The sequence below is a fragment of the Engystomops pustulosus genome, chromosome 4 (assembly GCF_040894005.1).
Source record: "Engystomops pustulosus chromosome 4, aEngPut4.maternal, whole genome shotgun sequence".
Taxonomy (NCBI): Eukaryota; Metazoa; Chordata; class Amphibia; order Anura; family Leptodactylidae; genus Engystomops; species Engystomops pustulosus.
The window spans coordinates 7,998,068-8,022,338 of NC_092414.1; the positions used below are offsets into that span (position 1 = coordinate 7,998,068).

A 24,271-nucleotide genomic window follows, 5' to 3' on the forward strand; every position below is an offset into this window, starting at 1 on the left:
TCAGTATCAGGTCGCGTTCACACTGCGCGGTATTGTCAGTGTCAGGTCGTGTTCACACCGCGCGGTATTGTCAGTGTCAGGTCGTGTTCACACTGCGCGGTATTGTCAGTATCAGGTCGTGTTCACACTGCGCGGTATTGTCAGTATCAGGTCGTGTGCACACTGCGCGGTATTGTCAGTATCAGGTCGTGTGCACACTGCGCGGTATTGTCAGTATCAGGTGGTGTTCACACTGCGCGGTATTGTCAGTATCAGGTGGTGTTCACACTGCGCGGTATTGTCAGTATCAGGTGGTGTTCACACTGCGCGGTATTGTCAGTATCAGGTCGTGTTCACACTGCGCGGTATTGTCAGTGTCAGGTCGTGTTCACACTGCGCGGTATTGTCAGTATCAGGTGGTGTTCACACTGCGCGGTATTGTCAGTATCAGGTCGTGTTCACACTGCGCGGTATTGTCAGTGTCAGGTCGTGTTCACACTGCGCGGTATTGTCAGTATCAGGTCGTGTTCACACCGCGCGGTATTGTCAGTATCAGGTCGTGTTCACACTGCGCGGTATTGTCAGTATCAGGTCGTGTTCACACTGCGCGGTATTGTCAGTATCAGGTCGCGTTCACACTGCGCGGTATTGTCAGTATCAGGTCGTGTTCACACTGCGCGGTATTGTCAGTATCAGGTCGTGTTCACACTGCGCGGTATTGTCAGTATCAGGTCGTGTTCACACTGCGCGGTATTGTCAGTGTCAGGTCGTGTTCACACTGCGCGGTATTGTCAGTATCAGGTCGTGTTCACACCGCGCGGTATTGTCAGTATCAGGTCGTGTTCACACTGCGCGGTATTGTCAGTATCAGGTCGTGTTCACACTGCGCGGTATTGTCAGTATCAGGTCGTGTTCACACTGCGCGGTATTGTCAGTGTCAGGTCGTGTTCACACTGCGCGGTATTGTCAGTGTCAGGTCGTGTTCACACTGCGCGGTATTGTCAGTATCAGGTCGTGTTCACACTGTGCGGTATTGTCAGTGTCAGGTCGTGTTCACACTGTGCGGTATTGTCAGTATCAGGTCGTGTTCACACTGCGCGGTATTGTCGGTATCAGGTCACGTTCACACCGCGCGGTATTGTCAGTATCAGGTCGTGTTCACACTGCGCGGTATTGTCAGTATCAGGTCGTGTTCACACTGCGCGGTATTGTCAGTATCAGGTCGTGTTCACACTGCGCGGTATTGTCGGTATCAGGTCACGTTCACACTGCGCGGTATTGTCAGTATCAGGTCACGTTCACACTGCGCGGTATTGTCAGTATCAGGTCGTGTTCACACTGCGCGGTATTGTCAGTATCAGGTCGTGTTCACACTGCGCGGTATTGTCAGTATCAGGTCGTGTTCACACTGCGCGGTATTGTCAGTGTCAGGTCGTGTTCACACCGCGCGGTATTGTCAGTATCAGGTCGTGTTCACACTGCGCGGTATTGTCAGTATCAGGTCGTGTTCACACTGCGCGGTATTGTCAGTATCAGGTCGTGTTCACACTGCGCGGTATTGTCAGTATCAGGTCGTGTTCACACTGCGCGGTATTGTCAGTATCAGGTCGTGTTCACACTGCGCGGTATTGTCAGTATCAGGTCGTGTTCACACTGCGCGGTATTGTCAGTATCAGGTCGTGTTCACACTGCGCGGTATTGTCAGTATCAGGTCGTGTTCACACTGCGCGGTATTGTCAGTGTCAGGTCGTGTTCACACTGCGCGGTATTGTCAGTATCAGGTGGTGTTCACACCGCGCGGTATTGTCAGTATCAGGTCGTGTTCACACCGCGCGGTATTGTCAGTATCAGGTCGTGTTCACACTGCGCGGTATTGTCAGTGTCAGGTCGTGTTCACACTGCGCGGTATTGTCAGTATCAGGTCGTGTTCACACTGCGCGGTATTGTCAGTGTCAGGTCGTGTTCACACTGCGCGGTATTGTCAGTATCAGGTGGTGTTCACACTGCGCGGTATTGTCAGTATCAGGTCGCGTTCACACTGCGCGGTATTGTCAGTATCAGGTCGTGTTCACACTGCGCGGTATTGTCAGTATCAGGTCGTGTGCACACTGCGCGGTATTGTCAGTATCAGGTCGTGTTCACACCGCGCGGTATTGTCAGTATCAGGTCGTGTTCACACTGCGCGGTATTGTCAGTATCAGGGTCGTGTGCACACTGCGCGGTATTGTCAGTATCAGGTCGTGTTCACACTGCGCGGTATTGTCAGTATCAGGTCGTGTTCACACTGCGCGGTATTGTCAGTATCAGGTCGTGTTCACACTGCGCGGTATTGTCAGTATCAGGTCGTGTTCACACCGCGCGGTATTGTCAGTATCAGGTCGTGTTCACACCGCGCGGTATTGTCAGTATCAGGTCGTGTTCACACTGCGCGGTATTGTCAGTATCAGGTCGTGTTCACACCGCGCGGTATTGTCAGTATCAGGTCGTGTTCACACTGCGCGGTATTGTCAGTATCAGGTCGTGTGCACACTGCGCGGTATTGTCAGTATCAGGTCGTGTTCACACCGCGCGGTATTGTCAGTATCAGGTCGTGTTCACACTGCGCGGTATTGTCAGTATCAGGGTCGTGTGCACACTGCGCGGTATTGTCAGTATCAGGTCGTGTTCACACTGCGCGGTATTGTCAGTATCAGGTCGTGTTCACACTGCGCGGTATTGTCAGTATCAGGTCGTGTTCACACTGCGCGGTATTGTCAGTATCAGGTCGTGTTCACACTGCGCGGTATTGTCAGTATCAGGTCGTGTGCACACTGTGCGGTATTGTCAGTATCAGGTCGTGTTCACACTGCGCGGTATTGTCAGTATCAGGTCGTGTTCACACTGCGCGGTATTGTCAGTATCAGGTCGTGTGCACACTGCGCGGTATTGTCAGTATCAGGTCGTGTGCACACTGCGCGGTATTGTCAGTATCAGGTCGTGTGCACACTGCGCGGTATTGTCAGTATCAGGTCGTGTGCACACTGCGCGGTATTGTCAGTATCAGGTCGTGTTCACACTGCGCGGTATTGTCAGTATCAGGTCGTGTGCACACTGCGCGGTATTGTCAGTATCAGGTCGTGTTCACACTGCAATCATACACTATATAATGAAGGATGGAGGAATCCTGGATAATAACTCTGCTGGCTGTGGGGTCTGGATCCTATATGGATAGGAAATCCCTAATTCATCTTATTCTGCTGTAGGGAAAGTTGGGTGACAACCAATCCGGCCGCCTTTACAGCTTCCACAGGTCACTCAGCTTTCCAGGAGCCCTGCACAGCACACACACCCTAATATTCCTGCTGTAAAGATTCACTATTACTACTAATTTGCCATGCAGGACTCGGGGAAAGCTGGGTCACCACTCTTGTAAATACTTCCTTTAGCATGCGGAAAAACAGTTCCTGACTACTGGTTTGGTGAATGCAGCTTTGGCAGTGATTGGAGTATAGCTCCGAGCGTCATGTGACCAGGGATTGCTACAGGGCTGACAGCTCTGGTCATCCATACCAGGGTAATAGTTACCAGGGCTCCAGGGAAGCTCATTGATTGGCTGCTGTAAGGCGATTTTGTCCCGCCCCTAATTAATGATATTCCCACCTCATTGGTGAAAAGTATTACAAATAAAAAATCTGACTGATTAGTAATCAGTAAAATAAAAATCCATATAAAAATTTGGTTTGTACTGTTATAGATTTGAGAACAATCTGATTGGTGTCACCAATAAAAATTGGAAAAATCTGATTAATAATGTAAAAGAGTAAGAAAACCTGATCAGTAGTAGAATCAAAAATTCAAAAACAATCATCTGATTAAAAAAAAAAAGTGTTAAAATCTGATTTATATTGTCATTTTTTTTTTAAACATCTGATCAGCAAAAAAAATATTCTAAAAAAAAATCGGATTTGTATGGGAAGATATAAGATGTGCAAACAATTTGACTGGTGTCATGAATAAAAAGTTGTTCAAATCTGATTACTACTATAAAAAAAATCTGATTACTACTATAAAAAAAATCTGATTACTACTATAAAAAAATAAAAATCTGATTACTACTATAAAAAAAATAAAAATCTGATTACTACTAAAATAAAATAAAAATCTGATTACTTCTATTAAAAAAATAAAAATCTGATTACTTCTATTAAAAAAATAAAAATCTGATTACTACTATAAAAAAATCTGATTAGTAGCGTAATTAGTGATACAAAACAATAAGACATCTGATTAATACTGCGGGAGGCAGCACATGGCTAATGATGGCCACACCCTTTTCTCTCATTGGTCAGAAAAATAGAAACTGTTCTGACATAGAAATCTGATTAATATTACGGCTGATGTAGAGGAGCAGCCATTGTCTCCACATAATTCTGACTAGATGGTTCACTGGATGCTGGAGGAACATTGGCCTCCTCCCCCCCTCCCCTAAACCCCTAATGTCACCAATGGCGGACAATACAAGCTCCGCCCCCTTTTTTTCTTTCCAAAGCCCAAAAAACATCATCACAGAAGGATTTACCCAACATCCGGGTAACGTATCCCGATTACACTGAGATTATTGGGAGTTTGGCCAGAATTGTCTCTGCTGTAGTAATCAGATTTTTTTGAAATGTTGAATCCCTTTAAGTAGAACCTGAATATATAACTCACCTGTAACTTCCACCACTCACATGTAGGATTTCTAGATTCTTAAAGGGGATCTCTAGTTACATGTATCATGTGAAGAAGAAAAAAAAATCTGATTACTAAGGCAGAAATCCAGCGCATCTTCAGCATCTCTCCATCAGGAAGTAGCCAACAGGAAGTGTATCCATAGCAACCACATTGGCAGCTTCACCTTAGCGGCACTATTAAGCAGATTTTTTTCTTTTTAAATTATTGTTAGAAAAAAAAAAAAAAAAAAAAACACTCATGACTGTTTGTGCATGAATTTATTATTATTTTTTACGATTGCACGACAACAGGAATCAAAAAGACTTTTTTTTTTTTTTACTTTTTACAAAAGAGAAAAAACACACAGTTTTTTTATTCGTATCGGGCGTCTGGCTCAGTCTGCAATCCTTTTTTTTTTATTATTTTTTTTCCTACAGCCAAATTTTTACAAAAAAAAAAAATTTAAAAAATTCTGCTATAACAAGAAACAAAAAAACAGCTGCTTATATATAAAACAGAATTTACAGAAGCACAAAATCTGCCACTTTGGAATTTTTATTTTTGAAAAAAAAAAAATTAGATTTTTTTTCTAAAAAAAAAAAACATAAATAAGTTAGTAGAAGGTTTCAGTGTCTTTACACAGCAATTCAACACACAACGCGCCTCAACATTGGTCACCGAAAAGGTTTGCTACATACAGACGGGAGGTGGAGAGGGTTAATGTGGGCGGGGCACAGCTGCTCCTGGCCCCGCCCAGGAAGTGCATCACTGACACATTATTACTGGTGCATCTGAAACATTGACCTAAAAAAAAAAAAATAAAATTTCATAATCTAAATATGGAGAAAAGAAAAAAAAATCCGACATGATTAACCCCCGACGTGCTGACTGCAGTCAAAAATAAAATGTTTCCTTTATACCGAGTGGACAGATTTTTTTTTTTTTTAATAAATTTTTACTTTTTACCCCAAAGTAACGGAAATCGGATGCTGAATGAAGGAGATAAAGCTTACAACCAGACAGCATGAGGCCAGTGTTCACGAAAAAAAAAAAAACAAAAAAAAAATTTTTTTTTTTTTGCAATTTCAAAAATTCTCACAAATTAAAAAATAGATTTTTTTCATATTTTTATTTACAGAACATTAAAAAAAAAGAAATTGTCTTATAAAAAAAAAAAAAAAAAAAAATACTGTGGAGCCCAAAAGAAAAAAGGTCTGAACACATCGGGGGAAAATCCAAAAAAAATCTTGTAGGGGAAAAGCGGAAATTTTTAATTTCCCCAAAATAATTTTTTTATCATGGTCCAGTTTTTGTCTTTAAATAAAATTTTTAGTTTATAAATTGATTTTATAGATGTAATAAAAAAAATAGTTTTAAAACATGATATTAAAATTATTAAAAAAAAAAAAAAAATCTTCCTCAGGACCAGTTTCCAGGCCCCTCCCCCAATGTGTGTCAGACCGGGCGGTGCAGATGAGTTCACAGGTCAGTGACCCCGAGCCGCCAGCTCCAAGGCTTCTCTTCACGCTGAACAGTGTGACCCCCGCCCCCGGCCCCGCCCATCGCCCGCTCTAAAACGTTTTATGTGCTACACAAGGGGGCGACTGCGGCGACACGGGGGAGGGGAGAGAGAACGAAGAAGGTGCCGCAATGCACAATGCTACATGTCCTGCCCCCAGATTAGTGTTACTCTGTATCAGTGCTTGTAGGAGGCTCCCACCAGTGACAGAGTCCAGGGCTGAGCGGGCAGAGGTCAGCAACACTGGTGGGAGGGGAGAGGCGGGACCTGCGGGGAAAAGAGGAGGAGTCAGGAAATATATCACATAAATAATACAACATTATATTACACTGCAAATACACAATATAATCCTGTACATAGGGGGCAGTATTATAGTAGTTATATTCCTGTACATAGGGGGCAGTATTATAGTAGTTATATTCCTGTACATAGGGGGCAGTATTATAGTAGTTATATTCCTGTACATAGGGGGCAGTATTATAGTAGTTATATTCTTGTACATAGGGGGCAGTATTATAGTAGTTATATTCTTGTACATAGGGGCAGTATTATAGTAGTTATATTCTTGTACATAGGGGGCAGTATTATAGTAGTTATATTCTTGTACATAGGGGGCAGTATTATAGTAGTTATATTCCTGTACATAGGGGGCAGTATTATAGTAGTTATATTCCTGTACATAGGGGGCAGTATTATAGTAGTTATATTCTTGTACATAGGGGGCAGTATTATAGTAGTTATATTCCTGTACATAGGGGACAGTATTATAGTAGTTATATTCTTGTACATAGGGGGGCAGTATTATAGTAGTTATATTCTTGTACATAGGGGGCAGTATTATAGTAGTTATATTCCTGTACATAGGGGGCAGTATTATAGTAGTTATATTCTTGTACATAGGGGGCAGTATTATAGTAGTTATATTCCTGTACATAGGGGGCAGTATTATAGTAGTTATATTCTTGTACATAGGGGGCAGTATTATAGTAGTTATATTCCTGTACATAGGGGGCAGTATTATAGTAGTTATATTCCTGTACATAGGGGGCAGTATTATAGTAGTTATATCCCTGTACATAGGGGGCAGTATTATAGTAGTTATATCCCTGTACATAGGGGGCAGTATTATAGTAGTTATATTCCTCTACATAGGGGACAGTATTATAGTAGTTATATTCCTGTACATAGGGGGCAGTATTATAGTAGTTATATCCCTGTACATAGGGGGCAGTATTATAGTAGTTATATTCCTCTACATAGGGGACAGTATTATAGTAGTTATATTCTTGTACATAGGGGGCAGTATTATAGTAGTTATATTCCTGTACATAGGGGGCAGTATTATAGTAGTTATATTCTTGTACATAGGGGGCAGTATTATAGTAGTTATATTCCTGTACATAGGGGGCAGTATTATAGTAGTTATATTCTTGTACATAGGGGGCAGTATTATAGTAGTTATATCCCTGTACATAGGGGGCAGTATTATAGTAGTTATATTCCTGTACATAGGGGGCAGTATTATAGTAGTTATATTCCTCTACATAGGGGGCAGTATTATAGTAGTTATATTCCTGTACATAGGGGGCAGCATTATAGTAGTTATATTATTGTACATAGAGGGCAGTATTATAGTAGTTATATTCCTGTACATAGGGGGCAGTATTATAGTAGTTATATTCTTGTACATAGGGGGCAGTATTATAGTAGTTATATTCTTGTACATAGGGGGCAGTATTATAGTAGTTATATTCTTGTACATAGGGGGCAGTATTATAGTAGTTATATTCTTGTACATAGGGGGCAGTATTATAGTAGTTATATTCTTGTACATAGGGGGCAGTATTATAGTAGTTATATTCCTGTACATAGGGGGCAGTATTATAGTAGTTATATTCTTGTACATAGGGGGCAGTATTATAGTAGTTATATTCCTGTACATAGGGGGCAGTATTATAGTAGTTATATTCTTGTACATAGGGGGCAGTATTATAGTAGTTATATTCTTGTACATAGGGGGCAGTATTATAGTAGTTATATTCCTGTACATAGGGGGCAGTATTATAGTAGTTATATTCTTGTACATAGGGGGCAGTATTATAGTAGTTATATTCTTGTACATAGGGGGCAGTATTATAGTAGTTATATTCCTGTACATAGGGGGCAGTATTATAGTAGTTATACTCCTGTACATAGGGGGCAGTATTATAGTAGTTATATTCTTGTACATAGGGGGCAGTATTATAGTAGTTATATCCCTGTACATAGGGGGCAGTATTATAGTAGTTATATTCTTGTACATAGGGGGCAGTATTATAGTAGTTATATTCTTGTACATAGGGGGCAGTATTATAGTAGTTATATTCTTGTACATAGGGGACAGTATTATAGTAGTTATATTCTTGTACATAGGGGACAGTATTATAGTAGTTATATTCTTGTACATAGGGGGCAGTATTATAGTAGTTATATACCTGTACATAGGGGACAGTATTATAGTAGTTATATTCCTGTACATAGGGGGCAGTATTATAGTAGTTATATTCTTGTACATAGGGGGCAGTATTATAGTAGTTATATTCTTGTACATAGGGGGCAGTATTATAGTAGTTATATTCCTGTACATAGGGGGCAGTATTATAGTAGTTATATTCCTGTACATAGGGGGCAGTATTATAGTAGTTATATTCCTGTACATAGGGGGCAGTATTATAGTAGTTATATTCTTGTACATAGGGGGCAGTATTATAGTAGTTATATCCCTGTACATAGGGGGCAGTATTATAGTAGTTATATTCTTGTACATAGGGGGCAGTATTATAGTAGTTATATTCTTGTACATAGGGGGCAGTATTATAGTAGTTATATTCTTGTACATAGGGGGCAGTATTATAGTAGTTATATTCTTGTACATAGGGGGCAGTATTATAGCAGTTATATTCCTGTACATAGGGAGCAGTATTATAGTAGTTATATTCCTGTACATAGGGGGCAGTATTATAGTAGTTATATTCCTGTACATAGGGGGCAGTATTATAGTAGTTATATTCTTGTACATAGGGGGCAGTATTATAGTAGTTATATTCTTGTACATAGGGGGCAGTATTATAGTAGTTATATTCCTGTACATAGGGGGCAGTATTATAGTAGTTATATTCTTGTACATAGGGGGCAGTATTATAGTAGTTATATTCTTGTACATAGGGGCAGTATTATAGTAGTTATATTCTTGTACATAGGGGGCAGTATTATAGTAGTTATATTCCTGTACATAGGGGGCAGTATTATAGTAGTTATATTCCTGTACATAGGGGGCAGTATTATAGTAGTTATATCCCTGTACATAGGGGGCAGTATTATAGTAGTTATATTCTTGTACATAGGGGGCAGTATTATAGTAGTTATTTTCCTGTACATAGGGGGCAGTATTATAGTAGTTATATTCTTGTACATAGGGGGCAGTATTATAGTAGTTATATTCCTGTATATAGGGGCAGTATTATAGTAGTTATATTCCTGTACATAGGGGGCAGTATTATAGTAGTTATATTCTTGTACATAGGGGGCAGTATTATAGTAGTTATATTCCTGTACATAGGGGGTAGTATTATAGTAGTTATATTCCTGTACATAGGGGGCAGTATTATAGTAGTTATATTCTTGTACACAGGGGGCAGTATTATAGTAGTTATATTCTTGTACATAGGGGGCAGTATTATAGTAGTTATATTCTTGTACATAGGGGGCAGTATTATAGTAGTTATATTCCTGTACATAGGGGGCAGTATTATAGTAGTTATATTCTTGTACATAGGGGGCAGTATTATAGTAGTTATATTCCTGTACATAGGGGGCAGTATTATAGTAGTTATATTCCTGTACATAGGGGGCAGTATTATAGTAGTTATATTCTTGTACATAGGGGGCAGTATTATAGTAGTTATATTCCTGTACATAGGGGGCAGTATTATAGTAGTTATATTCCTGTACATAGGGGGCAGTATTATAGTAGTTATATTCCTGTACATAGGGGCCAGTATTATAGTAGTTATATTCCTGTACATAGGGGGCAGTATTATAGTAGTTATATTCCTGTACATAGGGGGCAGTATTATAGTAGATGTGCTGTATATAGGGGCATAAGCTGAAATGAGATACGTGTGTGCCCTGGCCCCTCCCCTAGTTTCCGCTATATGTTGGGTACATTATAGACTCCGCCTCTGTTGGTTGCTCCTTGAAGGTATTGTCTAGATTCTGCTCCGTCCTATTACTTTGCCAGTATCAGGATCTCTTCTTGCTGTCAGTGACAACTACAGATACTAAAAAGACTGATCACTTCTCAGAGCTGAGGGTCTGGTACAATAGTTTCCTGTCTAGACAATAGGATATGAAGTAAACATCGTGGATTCCAGACTGACACACTGTAACAAATCATCAAGTGCTGGTGATGTGCTCATTTCATACAACTGTAACAAACCGTCAGCGGGAGATGAATTGAGTCAGGAAAGTATTTCTGTTCTCTGACAGCAAGCAGAGATCTTGGTAATGACAGAACATGTGGCACTCACCCCTCGATCTACGTGCTGGGTCGGCTCTTCTTGGGGGTCTGCTCCGGCGAGGGGGCGGAGCTTCCTTCCACGGTTTCTCCAGTCTCCGTCCGGTTGGATTTTCGGGCGGTGAATGCGGGCGACTCTGCGGGGAGAAAGGCGAATTCGGGTCATGTGACACACATTGGGGCTCATTCACCAAAGCCGCACTTTGTCCTGTAGATAGCGCCAGACACTATCTATAAATATAATATTTTGTAGCCACCAGTAACCCCGCCCACAGAGAGGCGGAGTCTTATCACATCCAGCGACAAATAGCATAAAGCATAAATGTCTTAGAGGAGAAGGACTGCACTGACACACTGTAACAGAAAGCCTGACACGGCATCATAACAGGGTGAAGGAAACAAAACCCTGACACACTGTAACAGACTCATCCATTGTGACCTGACACACTGTAACAGACTCATCCACTGCGCCAAAACCCTGACACACTGTAACAGACTCATCCACTGCGCCAAATCCCCAACCCACTGAAACACTCATCCACTGCGCCAAATCCCCAACCCACCGAAACACTCATCCACTGCGCCAAAACCCTGACACACTGTAACAGACTCATCCATTGTGACCTGACACACTGTAACAGACTCATCCATTGTGACCTGACACACTGTAACAGACTCATCCACTGCGCCAAATCCCTGACACACTGTAACAGACTCATCCACTGCGCCAAATCCCTGACACACTGTAACAGACTCATCCACTGCGCCAAATCCCCGACACACTGTAACAGACTCATCCACTGCGACAAATACCTGACACACTGTAACAGACTCATCCACTATGACGAATCCCTGACACACTGTAACAGACTCATTCATTGTGACCTGACACACTGTAACAGACTCATCCATTGTGACCTGACACACTGTAACAGACTCATCCACTGCGCCAAATCCCTGACACACTGTAACAGACTCATCCACTGCGCCAAATCCCTGACACACTGTAACAGACTCATCCACTGCGCCAAATCCCTGACACACTGTAACAGACTCATCCACTGCGCCAAATCCCCGACACACTGTAACAGACTCATCCACTGCGACAAATACCTGACACACTGTAACAGACTCATCCACTGCGACAAATACCTGACACACTGTAACAGACTCATCCACTATGACGAATCTCTGACACACTGTAACGGAATCATACACTGCAACCATGACACATTGTAGCAAACACCATGACACACTGTGACAGAAAACCTGCCACATAATAAACCTCCTGACACAATGTTACAGCAGCCACATCCAGGCTGATACATTGTAACCTCCGTAGTGACCCCGCCCCCCGCCGGGCGGCCAGCACCAGGCCCCGCTCACCCGTCACGCTGCGGTTGTCAGCCGTAGTCGGGTTGTCGCTCCTCCTCTTGCTCGGCCTGAGGTGCGGCCCCCGGCGGTAGTAGTCGGGTGTGTCGGGCCCCGCCAGCTCCCAGCACAGGGCGCCCTGCAGGGGGCGGTCCGCGGAGAAGTCGTAGTTCCATCTCTCCCGCTTCTCGTCCTCCAGCTCCCGGCGGCGGCGGCTCAGCTCCCGGGACAAGGCCTCGTGATCCACCGGCCCGAAGAGGCAGCGGCGGGCGGGAGAGCGGGGCGAGCCCGGGGCCCGGGACACCCGCTCCACACCCGGAGAGCCCGGGGACAGGCGCACGCCCGACATGGGCGCAGGGAGCGGCTCAGCGGGTCACAATATGGCGGCGGGACCAGGCAGCGCCCGGCGGGGGATTTAAACGCCCCCTGCTGGTGACTGCCGCCCGGCACACCCTCCCGGATAAGGTGGAACGGGCGAGATGTGACCCGAAACACCCGACACACGGGGATTACAACCCCCAGAATGACACGTACACCCCCTCATATTATACACCCTGCACCCCCCAGATATAGGAGGACTAGAACTCCCAGCATTACACGTACACCCCCTCATATTATACATCCTGCACCCCCCAGATATAGGACTACAACTCCCAGCATTACACGTACACCCCCTCATATTATACACCCTGCACCCCCTAGATATAGGACTACAACTCCCAGCATTACACGTACACCTCCTCATATTATACACCCTGCACCCCCCAGATATAGGAGGACTAGAACTCCCAGCATTACACGTACACCCCCTCATATTATACACCCTGCACCCCCCAGATATAGGACTACAACTCCCAGCATTACACGTACACCCCCTCATATTATACACCCTGCACCCCCCAGATATAGGAGGACTACAACTCCCAACATTACACGTACACCCCCTCATATTATACACCCTGCACCCCCCAGCTATAGGACTACAACTCCCAGCATTACACGTACACCCCCTCATATTATACACCCTGCACCCCCCAGATATAGGACTACAACTCCCAGCATTACACATACACCTCCTCATATTATACACCCTGCACCCCCCAGATATAGGAGGACTACAACTCCCAACATTACACGTACACCCCCTCATATTATACACCCTGCACCCCCCAGATATAGGACTACAACTCCCAGCATTACACGTACACCCCCTCCTATTATACATCCTGCACCCCCCAGATATAGGAGGACTAGAACTCCCAGCATTACACGTACACCCCCTCATATTATACACCCTGCACCCCCCAGATATAGGACTACAACTCCCAGCATTACACGTACACCCCCTCATATTATACACCCTGCACCCCCCAGATATAGGAGGACTACAACTCCCAGCATTACACGTACACCCCCTCATATTATACACCCTGCACCCCCCAGATATAGGACTACAACTCCCAGCATTACACGTACACCCCCTCATATTATACACCCTGCACCCCCCAGATATAGGACTACAACTCCCAGCATTACACGTACACCCCCTCATATTATACACCCTGCACCCCCCAGATATAGGAGGACTACAACTCCCAACATTACACGTACACCCCCTCATATTATACATCCTGCACCCCCCAGATATAGGAGGACTACAACTCCCAACATTACACTACACCCCCTCATATTATACATCCTGCACCCCCCAGATATAGGAGGACTACAACTCCCAGCATTACACTACACCCCCTCATATTATACATCCTGCACCCCCCAGATGTAGGAGGACTACAACTCCCAGCATTACACGTACACCCCCTCATATTATACACCCTGCACCCCCCAGATATAGGAGGACTACAACTCCCAGCATTACACTACACCCCCTCATATTATACACCCTGCACCCCCCAGATATAGGAGGACTACAACTCCCAGCATTACACGTACACCCCCTCATATTATACACCCTGCACCCCCCAGATATAGGAGGACTACAACTCCCAGCATTACACTACACCCCCTCATATTATACACCCTGCACCCCCCAGATATAGGAGGACTACAACTCCCAGCATTACACATACACCTCCTCATATTAAACACCCTGCACCCCCCAGATATATGAGGACTACAACTCCCAACATTACACGTACACCCCCTCATATTATACATCCTGCACCCCCCAGATATAGGAGGACTACAACTCCCAGCATTACACTACACCCCCTCATATTATACACCCTGAACCCCCCACATATAGGAGGACTACAACTCCCAACATTACACGTACACCCCCTCATATTATACACCCTGCAGATATAGGAGGACTACAACTCCCAACATTACACGTACACCCCCTCCTATTATACATCCTGCACCCCCCAGATATAGGAGGACTACAACTCCCAGCATTACACGTACACCCCCTCATATTATACACCCTGCACCCCCCAGATATAGGAGGACTACAACTCCCAGCATTACACGTACACCCCCTCATATTATACACCCTGCACCCCCCAGATATAGGAGGACTACAACTCCCAACATTACACGTACACCCCCTCATATTATACACCCTGCAGATATAGGAGGACTACAACTCCCAACATTACACGTACACCCCCTCATATTATACACCCTGCACCCCCCAGCTATAGGACAACAACTCCCAGCATTACACGTACACCCCCTCCTATTATACATCCTGCACCCCCCAGATATAGGAGGACTACAACTCCCAGCATTACACGTACACCCCCTCATATTATACACCCTGCACCCCCCAGATATAGGACTACAACTCCCAGCATTACACATACACCCCCACATATTATACACCCTGCACCCCCCAGATATAGGAGGACTACAACTCCCAACATTACACGTACACCCCCTCATATTATACACCCTGCACCCCCCAGATATAGGACTACAACTCCCAGCATTACACGTACACCCCCTCATATTATACATCCTGCACCCCCCAGATATAGGAGGACTACAACTCCCAACATTACACGTACACCCCCTCATATTATACACCCTGCACCCCCCAGATATAGGAGGACTACAACTCCCAACATTACACGTACACCCCCTCATATTATACATCCTGCACCCCCCAGATATAGGACTACAACTCCCAGCATTACACGTACACCCCCTCCTATTATACATCCTGCACCCCCCAGATATAGGAGGACTACAACTCCCAGCATTACACTACACCCCCTCATATTATACACCCTGAACCCCCCACATATAGGAGGACTACAACTCCCAACATTACACGTACACCCCCTCATATTATACACCCTGCAGATATAGGAGGACTACAACTCCCAACATTACACGTACACCCCCTCCTATTATACATCCTGCACCCCCCAGATATAGGAGGACTACAACTCCCAGCATTACACGTACACCCCCTCATATTATACACCCTGCACCCCCCAGATATAGGAGGACTACAACTCCCAGCATTACACATACACCCCCTCATATTATACACCCTGCAGATATAGGAGGACTACAACTCCCAACATTACACGTACACCCCCTCATATTATACACCCTGCACCCCCCAGCTATAGGACAACAACTCCCAGCATTACACGTACACCCCCTCCTATTATACACCCTGCACCCCCCAGATATAGGAGGACTACAACTCCCAGCATTACACGTACACCCCCTCATATTATACACCCTGCACCCCCCAGATATAGGACTACAACTCCCAGCATTACACATACACCCCCACATATTATATACCCGGCACCCTCTGTCACCTCCTCCTATTATATACCCTGCACCCTCTGTCACCTCCTCCTATTATATACCCTGCACCCTCTGTCACCTCCTCCTATTATATACCCTGCACCCTCTGTCACCTCCTCCTATTATATACCCTGCACCCTCTGTCACCTCCTCCTATTATATACCCTGCACCCCCCAGATATAGGACTACAACTCCCAGCATTACACATACACCCCCACATATTATATACCCGGCACCCTCTGTCACCTCCTCCTATTATATACCCTGCACCCTCTGTCACCTCCTCCTATTATATACCCTGCACCCTCTGTCACCTCCTCCTATTATATACCCTGCACCCTCTGTCACCTCCTCCTATTATACACCCTGCACCCTCTGTCACCTCCTCCTATTATATACCCTGCACCCTCTGTCACCTCCTCCTATTATATACCCCGCACCCTCTGTCACCTCCTCCTATTATATACCCTGCACCCTCTGTCACCTCCTCCTATTATATACCCTGCACCCTCTGTCACCTCCTCCTATTATATACCCTGCACCCTCTGTCACCTCCTCCTATTATATACCCCGCACCCTCTGTCACCCCCTCTGTCACCTCCTCCTATTATATACCCTGCACCCTCTGTCACCTCCTCCTATTATATACCCTGCACCCTCTGTCACCCCCTCCTATTATATACCCCGCACCCTCTGTCACCTCCTCCTATTATATACCCCGCACCCTCTGTCACCTCCTCCTATTATACACCCTGCACCCTCTGTCACCTCCTCCTATTATATACCCTGCACCCTCTGTCACCCCCTCCTATTATATACCCTGCACCCCCTGTCACCCCCTCCTATTATATACCCTGCACCCTCTGTCACCTCCTCCTATTATATACCCTGCACCCTCTGTCACCTCCTCCTATTATATACCCCGCACCCTCTGTCACCTCCTCCTATTATATACCCTGCACCCTCTGTCACCTCCTCCTATTATATACCCTGCACCCCCTGTCACCTCCTCCTATTATATACCCTGCACCCTCTGTCACCCCCTCCTATTATATACCCCGCACCCTCTGTCACCTCCTCCTATTATACACCCTGCACCCTCTGTCACCTCCTCCTATTATATACCCTGCACCCTCTGTCACCTCCTCCTATTATATACCCTGCACCCTCTGTCACCTCCTCCTATTATATACCCTGCACCCTCTGTCACCTCCTCCTATTATATACCCTGCACCCTCTGTCACCTCCTCCTATTATATACCCTGCACCCTCTGTCACCTCCTCCTATTATATACCCTGCACCCTCTGTCACCTCCTCCTATTATATACCCTGCACCCTCTGTCACCTCCTCCTATTATATACCCTGCACCCTCTGTCACCTCCTCCTATTATATACCCTGCACCCTCTGTCACCTCCTCCTATTATATACCCTGCACCCTCTGTCACCTCCTCCTATTATACACCCCGCACCCTCTGTCACCTCCTCCTATTATATACCCTGCACCCTCTGTCACCTCCTCCTATTATATACCCTGCACCCTTTGTCACCTCCTCCTATTATATACCCTGCACCCCGTCACCTCCTCCTATTATATACCCTGCACCCTCTGTCACCCCCTCTGTCACCTCCTCCTATTATATACCCTGCACCCTCTGTCACCTCCTCCTATTATATACCCTGCACCCTCTGTCACCTCCTCCTATTATATACCCTGCACCCCGTCACCTCCTCCTATTATATACCCTGCACCCTCTGTCACCTCCTCCTATTATACACCCTGCACCCTCTGTCACCTCCTCCTATTATATACCCCGCACCCTCTGTCACCTCCTCCTATTATATACCCTGCACCCTCTGTCACCTCCTCCTATTATATACCCTGCACCCTCTGTCACCTCCTCCTATTATATACCCTGCACCCTCTGTCACCTCCTCCTATTATATACCCTGCACCCTCTGTCACCCCTTCCTATTATATACCCCGCACCCTCTGTCACCTCCTCCTATTATATACCCTGCACCCTCTGTCACCTCCTCCTATTATACACCCTGCACCCTCTGTCACCTCCTCCTATTATATACCCTGCACCCTCTGTCACCTCCTCCTATTATATACCCTGCACCCCCTGTCACCTCCTCCTATTATATACCCCGCACCCTCTGTCACCTCCTCCTATTATACACCCCGCACCCTCTGTCACCTCCTCCTATTATACACCCTGCACCCTCTGTCACCCCCTCCTATTATATACCCTGCACCCTCTGTCACCTCCTCCTATTATATACCCCGCACCCTCTGTCACCTCCTCCTATTATATACCCTGCACCCTCTGTCACCTCCTCCTATTATATACCCTGCACCCTCTGTCACCTCCTCCTATTATATACCCCGCACCCTCTGTCACCTCCTCCTATTATATACCCTGCACCCTCTGTCACTTCCTCCTATTATATACCCTGCACCCTCTGTCACCTCCTCCTATTATACACCCCGCACCCTCTGTCACCTCCTCCTATTATACACCCTGCACCCTCTGTCACCTCCTCCTATTATATACCCTGCACCCTCTGTCACCCCCTCCTATTATATACCCTGCACCCTCTGTCACCTCCTCCTATTATATACCCCGCACCCTCTGTCACCTCCTCCTATTATATACCCTGCACCCTCTGTCACCTCCTCCTATTATATACCCTGCACCCTCTGTCACCTCCTCCTATTATATACCCTGCACCCTCTGTCACCTCCTCCTATTATATACCCTGCACCCTCTGTCACCTCCTCCTATTATATACCCTGCACCCTCTGTCACCTCCTCCTATTATATACCCTGCACCCTCTGTCACTTCCTCCTATTATATACCCTGCACCCTCTGTCACCTCCTCCTATTATACACCCCGCACCCTCTGTCACCTCCTCCTATTATATACCCTGCACCCTCTGTCACCTCCTCCTATTATATACCCTGCACCCTCTGTCACCTCCTCCTATTATATACCCTGCACCCTCTGTCACCTCCTCCTATTATATACCCTGCACCCTCTGTCACCTCCTCCTATTATACACCCTGCACCCTCTGTCACCTCCTCCTATTATACACCCTGCACCCTCTGTCACCTCCTCCTATTATACACCCTGCACCCTCTGTCACCCCCTCCTATTATATACCCTGCACCCTCTGTCACCTCCTCCTATTATATACCCTGCACCCTCTGTCACCTCCTCCTATTATATACCCTGCACCCTCTGTCACCTCCTCCTATTATATACCCCGCACCCTCTGTCACCTCCTCCTATTATATACCCTGCACCCTCTGTCACCTCCTCCTATTATATACCCTGCACCCTCTGTCACCTCCTCCTATTATATACCCTGCACCCTCTGTCACCTCCTCCTATTATACACCCTGCACCCTCTGTCACCTCCTCCTATTATATACCCTGCACCCTCTGTCACCCCCTCTGTCACCTCCTCCTATTATATACCCTGCACCCTCTGTCACCTCCTCCTATTATATACCCTGCACCCTCTGTCACCCCCTCTGTCACCTCCTCCTATTATATACCCTGCACCCTCTGTCACCTCCTCCTATTATATACCCTGCACCCTCTGTCACCTCCTCCTATTATATACCCTGCACCCTCTGTCACCTCCTCCTATTATATACCCTGCACCCTCTGTCACCTCCTCCTATTATATACCCTGCACCCTCTGTCACCCCCTCCTATTATATACCCTGCACCCCCTGTCACCTCCTCCTATTATATACCCTGCACCCTCTGTCACCTCCTCCTATTATATACCCTGCACCCTCTGTCACCTCCTCCTATTATATACCCTGCACCCTCTGTCACCTCCTCCTATTATATACCCTGCACCCCCTGTCACCTCCTCCTATTATATACCCTGCACCCTCTGTCACCTCCTCCTATTATATACCCCGCACCCTCTGTCACCTCCTCCTATTATATACCCTGCACCCTCTGTCACCTCCTCCTATTATATACCCCGCACCCTCTGTCACCTCCTCCTATTATATACCCTGCACCCCCTGTCACCTCCTCCTATTATATACCCCGCACCCTCTGTCACCTCCTCCTATTATATACCCCGCACCCTCTGTCACCTCCTCCTATTATACACCCTGCACCCTCTGTCACCTCCTCCTATTATATACCCTGCACCCCCTGTCACCTCCTCCTATTATATACCCTGCACCCTCTGTCACCTCCTCCTATTATACACCCCGCACCCTCTGTCACCTCCTCCTATTATATACCCCGCACCCTCTGTCACCTCCTCCTATTATACACCCTGCACCCTCTGTCACCTCCTCCTATTATATACCCTGCACCCTCTGTCACCTCCTCCTATTATATACCCCGCACCCTCTGTCACCTCCTCCTATTATATACCCTGCACCCCCTGTCACCTCCTCCTATTATATACCCTGCACCCTCTGTCACCTCCTCCTATTATATACCCCGCACCCTCTGTCACCTCCTCCTATTATATACCCTGCACCCTCTGTCACCTCCTCCTATTATATACCCTGCACCCTCTGTCACCTCCTCCTATTATATACCCTGCACCCTCTGTCACCTCCTCCTATTATATACCCTGCACCCTCTGTCACCTCCTCCTATTATATACCCTGCACCCTCTGTCACCTCCTCCTATTATATACCCTGCACCCCCTGTCACCTCCTCCTATTATATACCCTACACCCTCTGTCACCTCCTCCTATTATATACCCCGCACCCTCTGTCACCTCCTCCTATTATATACCCTGCACCCTCTGTCACCCCCTCTGTCACCTCCTCCTATTATATACCCTGCACCCTCTGTCACCTCCTCCTATTATATACCCTGCACCCTCTGTCACCTCCTCCTATTATATACCCTGCACCCTCTGTCACCTCCTCCTATTATATACCCTGCACCCTCTGTCACCTCCTCCTATTATATACCCTGCACCCTCTGTCACCCCCTCCTATTATATACCCTGCACCCCCTGTCACCTCCTCCTATTATATACCCTGCACCCTCTGTCACCTCCTCCTATTATATACCCTGCACCCTCTGTCACCTCCTCCTATTATATACCCTGCACCCTCTGTCACCTCCTCCTATTATATACCCTGCACCCCCTGTCACCTCCTCCTATTATATACCCTGCACCCTCTGTCACCCCCTCCTATTATATACCCTGCACCCTCTGTCACCTCCTCCTATTATACACCCTGCACCCTCTGTCACCTCCTCCTATTATATACCCCGCACCCTCTGTCACCTCCTCCTATTATATACCCCGCACCCTCTGTCACCTCCTCCTATTATACACCCTGCACCCTCTGTCACCTCCTCCTATTATATACCCTGCACCCCCTGTCACCTCCTCCTATTATATACCCTGCACCCTCTGTCACCTCCTCCTATTATATACCCCGCACCCTCTGTCACCTCCTCCTATTATACACCCTGCACCCTCTGTCACCTCCTCCTATTATATACCCTGCACCCCCTGTCACCTCCTCCTATTATATACCCTGCACCCTCTGTCACCTCCTCCTATTATACACCCCGCACCCTCTGTCACCTCCTCCTATTATATACCCCGCACCCTCTGTCACCTCCTCCTATTATACACCCTGCACCCTCTGTCACCTCCTCCTATTATATACCCTGCACCCCCTGTCACCTCCTCCTATTATATACCCTACACCCTCTGTCACCTCCTCCTATTATATACCCCGCACCCTCTGTCACCTCCTCCTATTATATACCCTGCACCCTCTGTCACCTCCTCCTATTATATACCCTGCACCCTCTGTCACCCCCTCCTATTATATACCCTGCACCCTCTGTCACCCCCTCCTATTATATACCCTGCACCCTCTGTCACCCCTCCTATTATATACCCTGCACCCTCTGTCACCTCCTCCTATTATATACCCCGCACCCTCTGTCACCTCCTCCTATTATACACCCTGCACCCTCTGTCACCTCCTCCTATTATATACCCTGGACCCTCTGTCACCTCCTCCTATTATATACCCTGCACCCTCTGTCACCTCCTCCTATTATATACCCTGCACCCTCTGTCACCTCCTCCTATTATATACCCTGCACCCTCTGTCACCCCTCCTATTATATACCCTGCACCCTCTGTCACCTCCTCCTATTATATACCCCGCACCCTCTGTCACCTCCTCCTATTATACACCCTGCACCCTCTGTCACCTCCTCCTATTATATACCCTGGACCCTCTGTCACCTCCTCCTATTATATACCCTGCACCCTCTGTCACCTCCTCCTATTATATACCCTGCACCCTCTGTCACCTCCTCCTATTATATACCCCGCACCCTCTGTCACCTCCTCCTATTATATACCCTACACCCTCTGTCACCTCCTCCTATTATATACCCCGCACCCTCTGTCACCTCCTCCTATTATATACCCTGCACCCTCTGTCACCTCCTCCTATTATATACCCTGCACCCTCTGTCACCCCCTCCTATTATATACCCTGCACCCTCTGTCACCCCCTCCTATTATACACCCTGCACCCTCTGTCACCTCCTCCTATTATATACCCTGCACCCTCTGTCACCTCCTCCTATTATATACCCTGCACCCTCTGTCACCCCCTCCTATTATACACCCTGCACCCTCTGTCACCTCCTCCTATTATATACCCTGCACCCTCTGTCACCTCCTCCTATTATATACCCTGCACCCTCTGTCACCCCTCCTATTATATACCCTGCACCCTCTGTCACCTCCTCCTATTATATACCCTGCACCCTCTGTCACCTCCTCCTATTATATACCCTGCACCCTCTGTCACCTCCTCCTATTATATACCCTGCACCCTCTGTCACCTCCTCCTATTATACACCCAGCACCCTCTGTCACCTCCTCCTATTATATACCCTGCACCCTCTGTCACCTCCTCCTATTATATACCCTGCACCCTCTGTCACCTCCTCCTATTATACACCCTGCACCCTCTGTCACCTCCTCCTATTATATACCCTGCACCCTCTGTCACCTCCTCCTATTATATACCCCGCACCCTCTGTCACCTCCTCCTATTATACACCCCGCACCCTCTGTCACCTCCTCCTATTATATACCCTGCACCCTCTGTCACCTCCTCCTATTATATACCCCGCACCCTCTGTCACCTCCTCCTATTATATACCCTGCACCCTCTGTCACCTCCTCCTATTATATACCCTGCACCCTCTGTCACCCCCTCTGTCACCTCCTCCTATTATATACCCTGCACCCTCTGTCACCTCCTCCTATTATATACCCTGCACCCTCTGTCACCTCCTCCTATTATATACCCTGCACCCTCTGTCACCTCCTCCTATTATATACCCTGCACCCTCTGTCACCTCCTCCTATTATATACCCTGCACCCTCTGTCACCTCCTCCTATTATATACCCTGCACCCCCTGTCACCTCCTCCTATTATATACCCTGCACCCTCTGTCACCTCCTCCTATTATATACCCTGCACCCTCTGTCACCTCCTCCTATTATATACCCTGCACCCTCTGTCACCTCCTCCTATTATATACCCTGCACCCCCTGTCACCTCCTCCTATTATATACCCTGCACCCTCTGTCACCTCCTCCTATTATATACCCTGCACCCTCTGTCACCTCCTCCTATTATATACCCCGCACCCTCTGTCACCTCCTCCTATTATATACCCCTGCACCCTCTGTCACCTCCTCCTATTATACACCCTGCACCCTCTGTCACCTCCTCCTATTATATACCCTGCACCCCCTGTCACCTCCTCCTATTATATACCCTGCACCCTCTGTCACCTCCTCCTATTATACACCCCGCACCCTCTGTCACCTCCTCCTATTATATACCCCGCACCCTCTGTCACCTCCTCCTATTATATACCCCGCACCCTCTGTCACCTCCTCCTATTATACACCCTGCACCCTCTGTCACCTCCTCCTATTATATACCCTGCACCCCTGTCACCTCCTCCTATTATATACCCTGCACCCTCTGTCACCTCCTCCTATTATATACCCTGCACCCTCTGTCACCTCCTCCTATTATACACCCTGCACCCTCTGTCACCTCCTCCTATTATATACCCTGCACCCCCTGTCACCTCCTCCTATTATATACCCTGCACCCTCTGTCACCTCCTCCTATTATATACCCTGCACCCTCTGTCACCTCCTCCTATTATATACCCTGCACCCTCTGTCACCTCCTCCTATTATATACCCTGCACCCTCTGTCACCTCCTCCTATTATATACCCTGCACCCTCTGTCACCTCCTCCTATTATATACCCTGCACCCT

General features: G+C 46.8%; 1 protein-coding gene across 1 annotated transcript; it reads right to left on the reverse strand.

Annotated features, from left to right (window-relative positions):
• Positions 1-5,567: 5,567 nt before the first annotated feature.
• Positions 5,568-12,528, reverse strand: LOC140125988 (cyclin-dependent kinase inhibitor 1B-like). Its single transcript, XM_072145014.1, has 3 exons — positions 12,132-12,528; positions 10,759-10,882; positions 5,568-6,457 (listed from the first exon to the last, which is right to left on the reverse strand). The coding sequence occupies exons 1-2, from the start codon at positions 12,463-12,465 to the stop codon at positions 10,767-10,769; spliced, it is 450 nt and encodes a 149-aa protein (XP_072001115.1). The 5' UTR covers positions 12,466-12,528; the 3' UTR covers positions 5,568-6,457; positions 10,759-10,766.
• Between the last annotated feature and the right edge of the window lie 11,743 nt (positions 12,529-24,271).

Bases quoted from the DNA above. Each gene is read 5' to 3' on its own strand.
- LOC140125988 (XM_072145014.1), bottom strand. From the start codon at position 12,465: ATGTCGGGCGTGCGCCTGTCCCCGGGCTCTCCGGGTGTGGAGCGGGTG. The intron at 10,883-12,131 runs GTGAGCGGGGCC...TTCTCCCCGCAG, and splicing joins TGACAACCGCAGCGTGACGG to AGTCGCCCGCATTCACCGCC.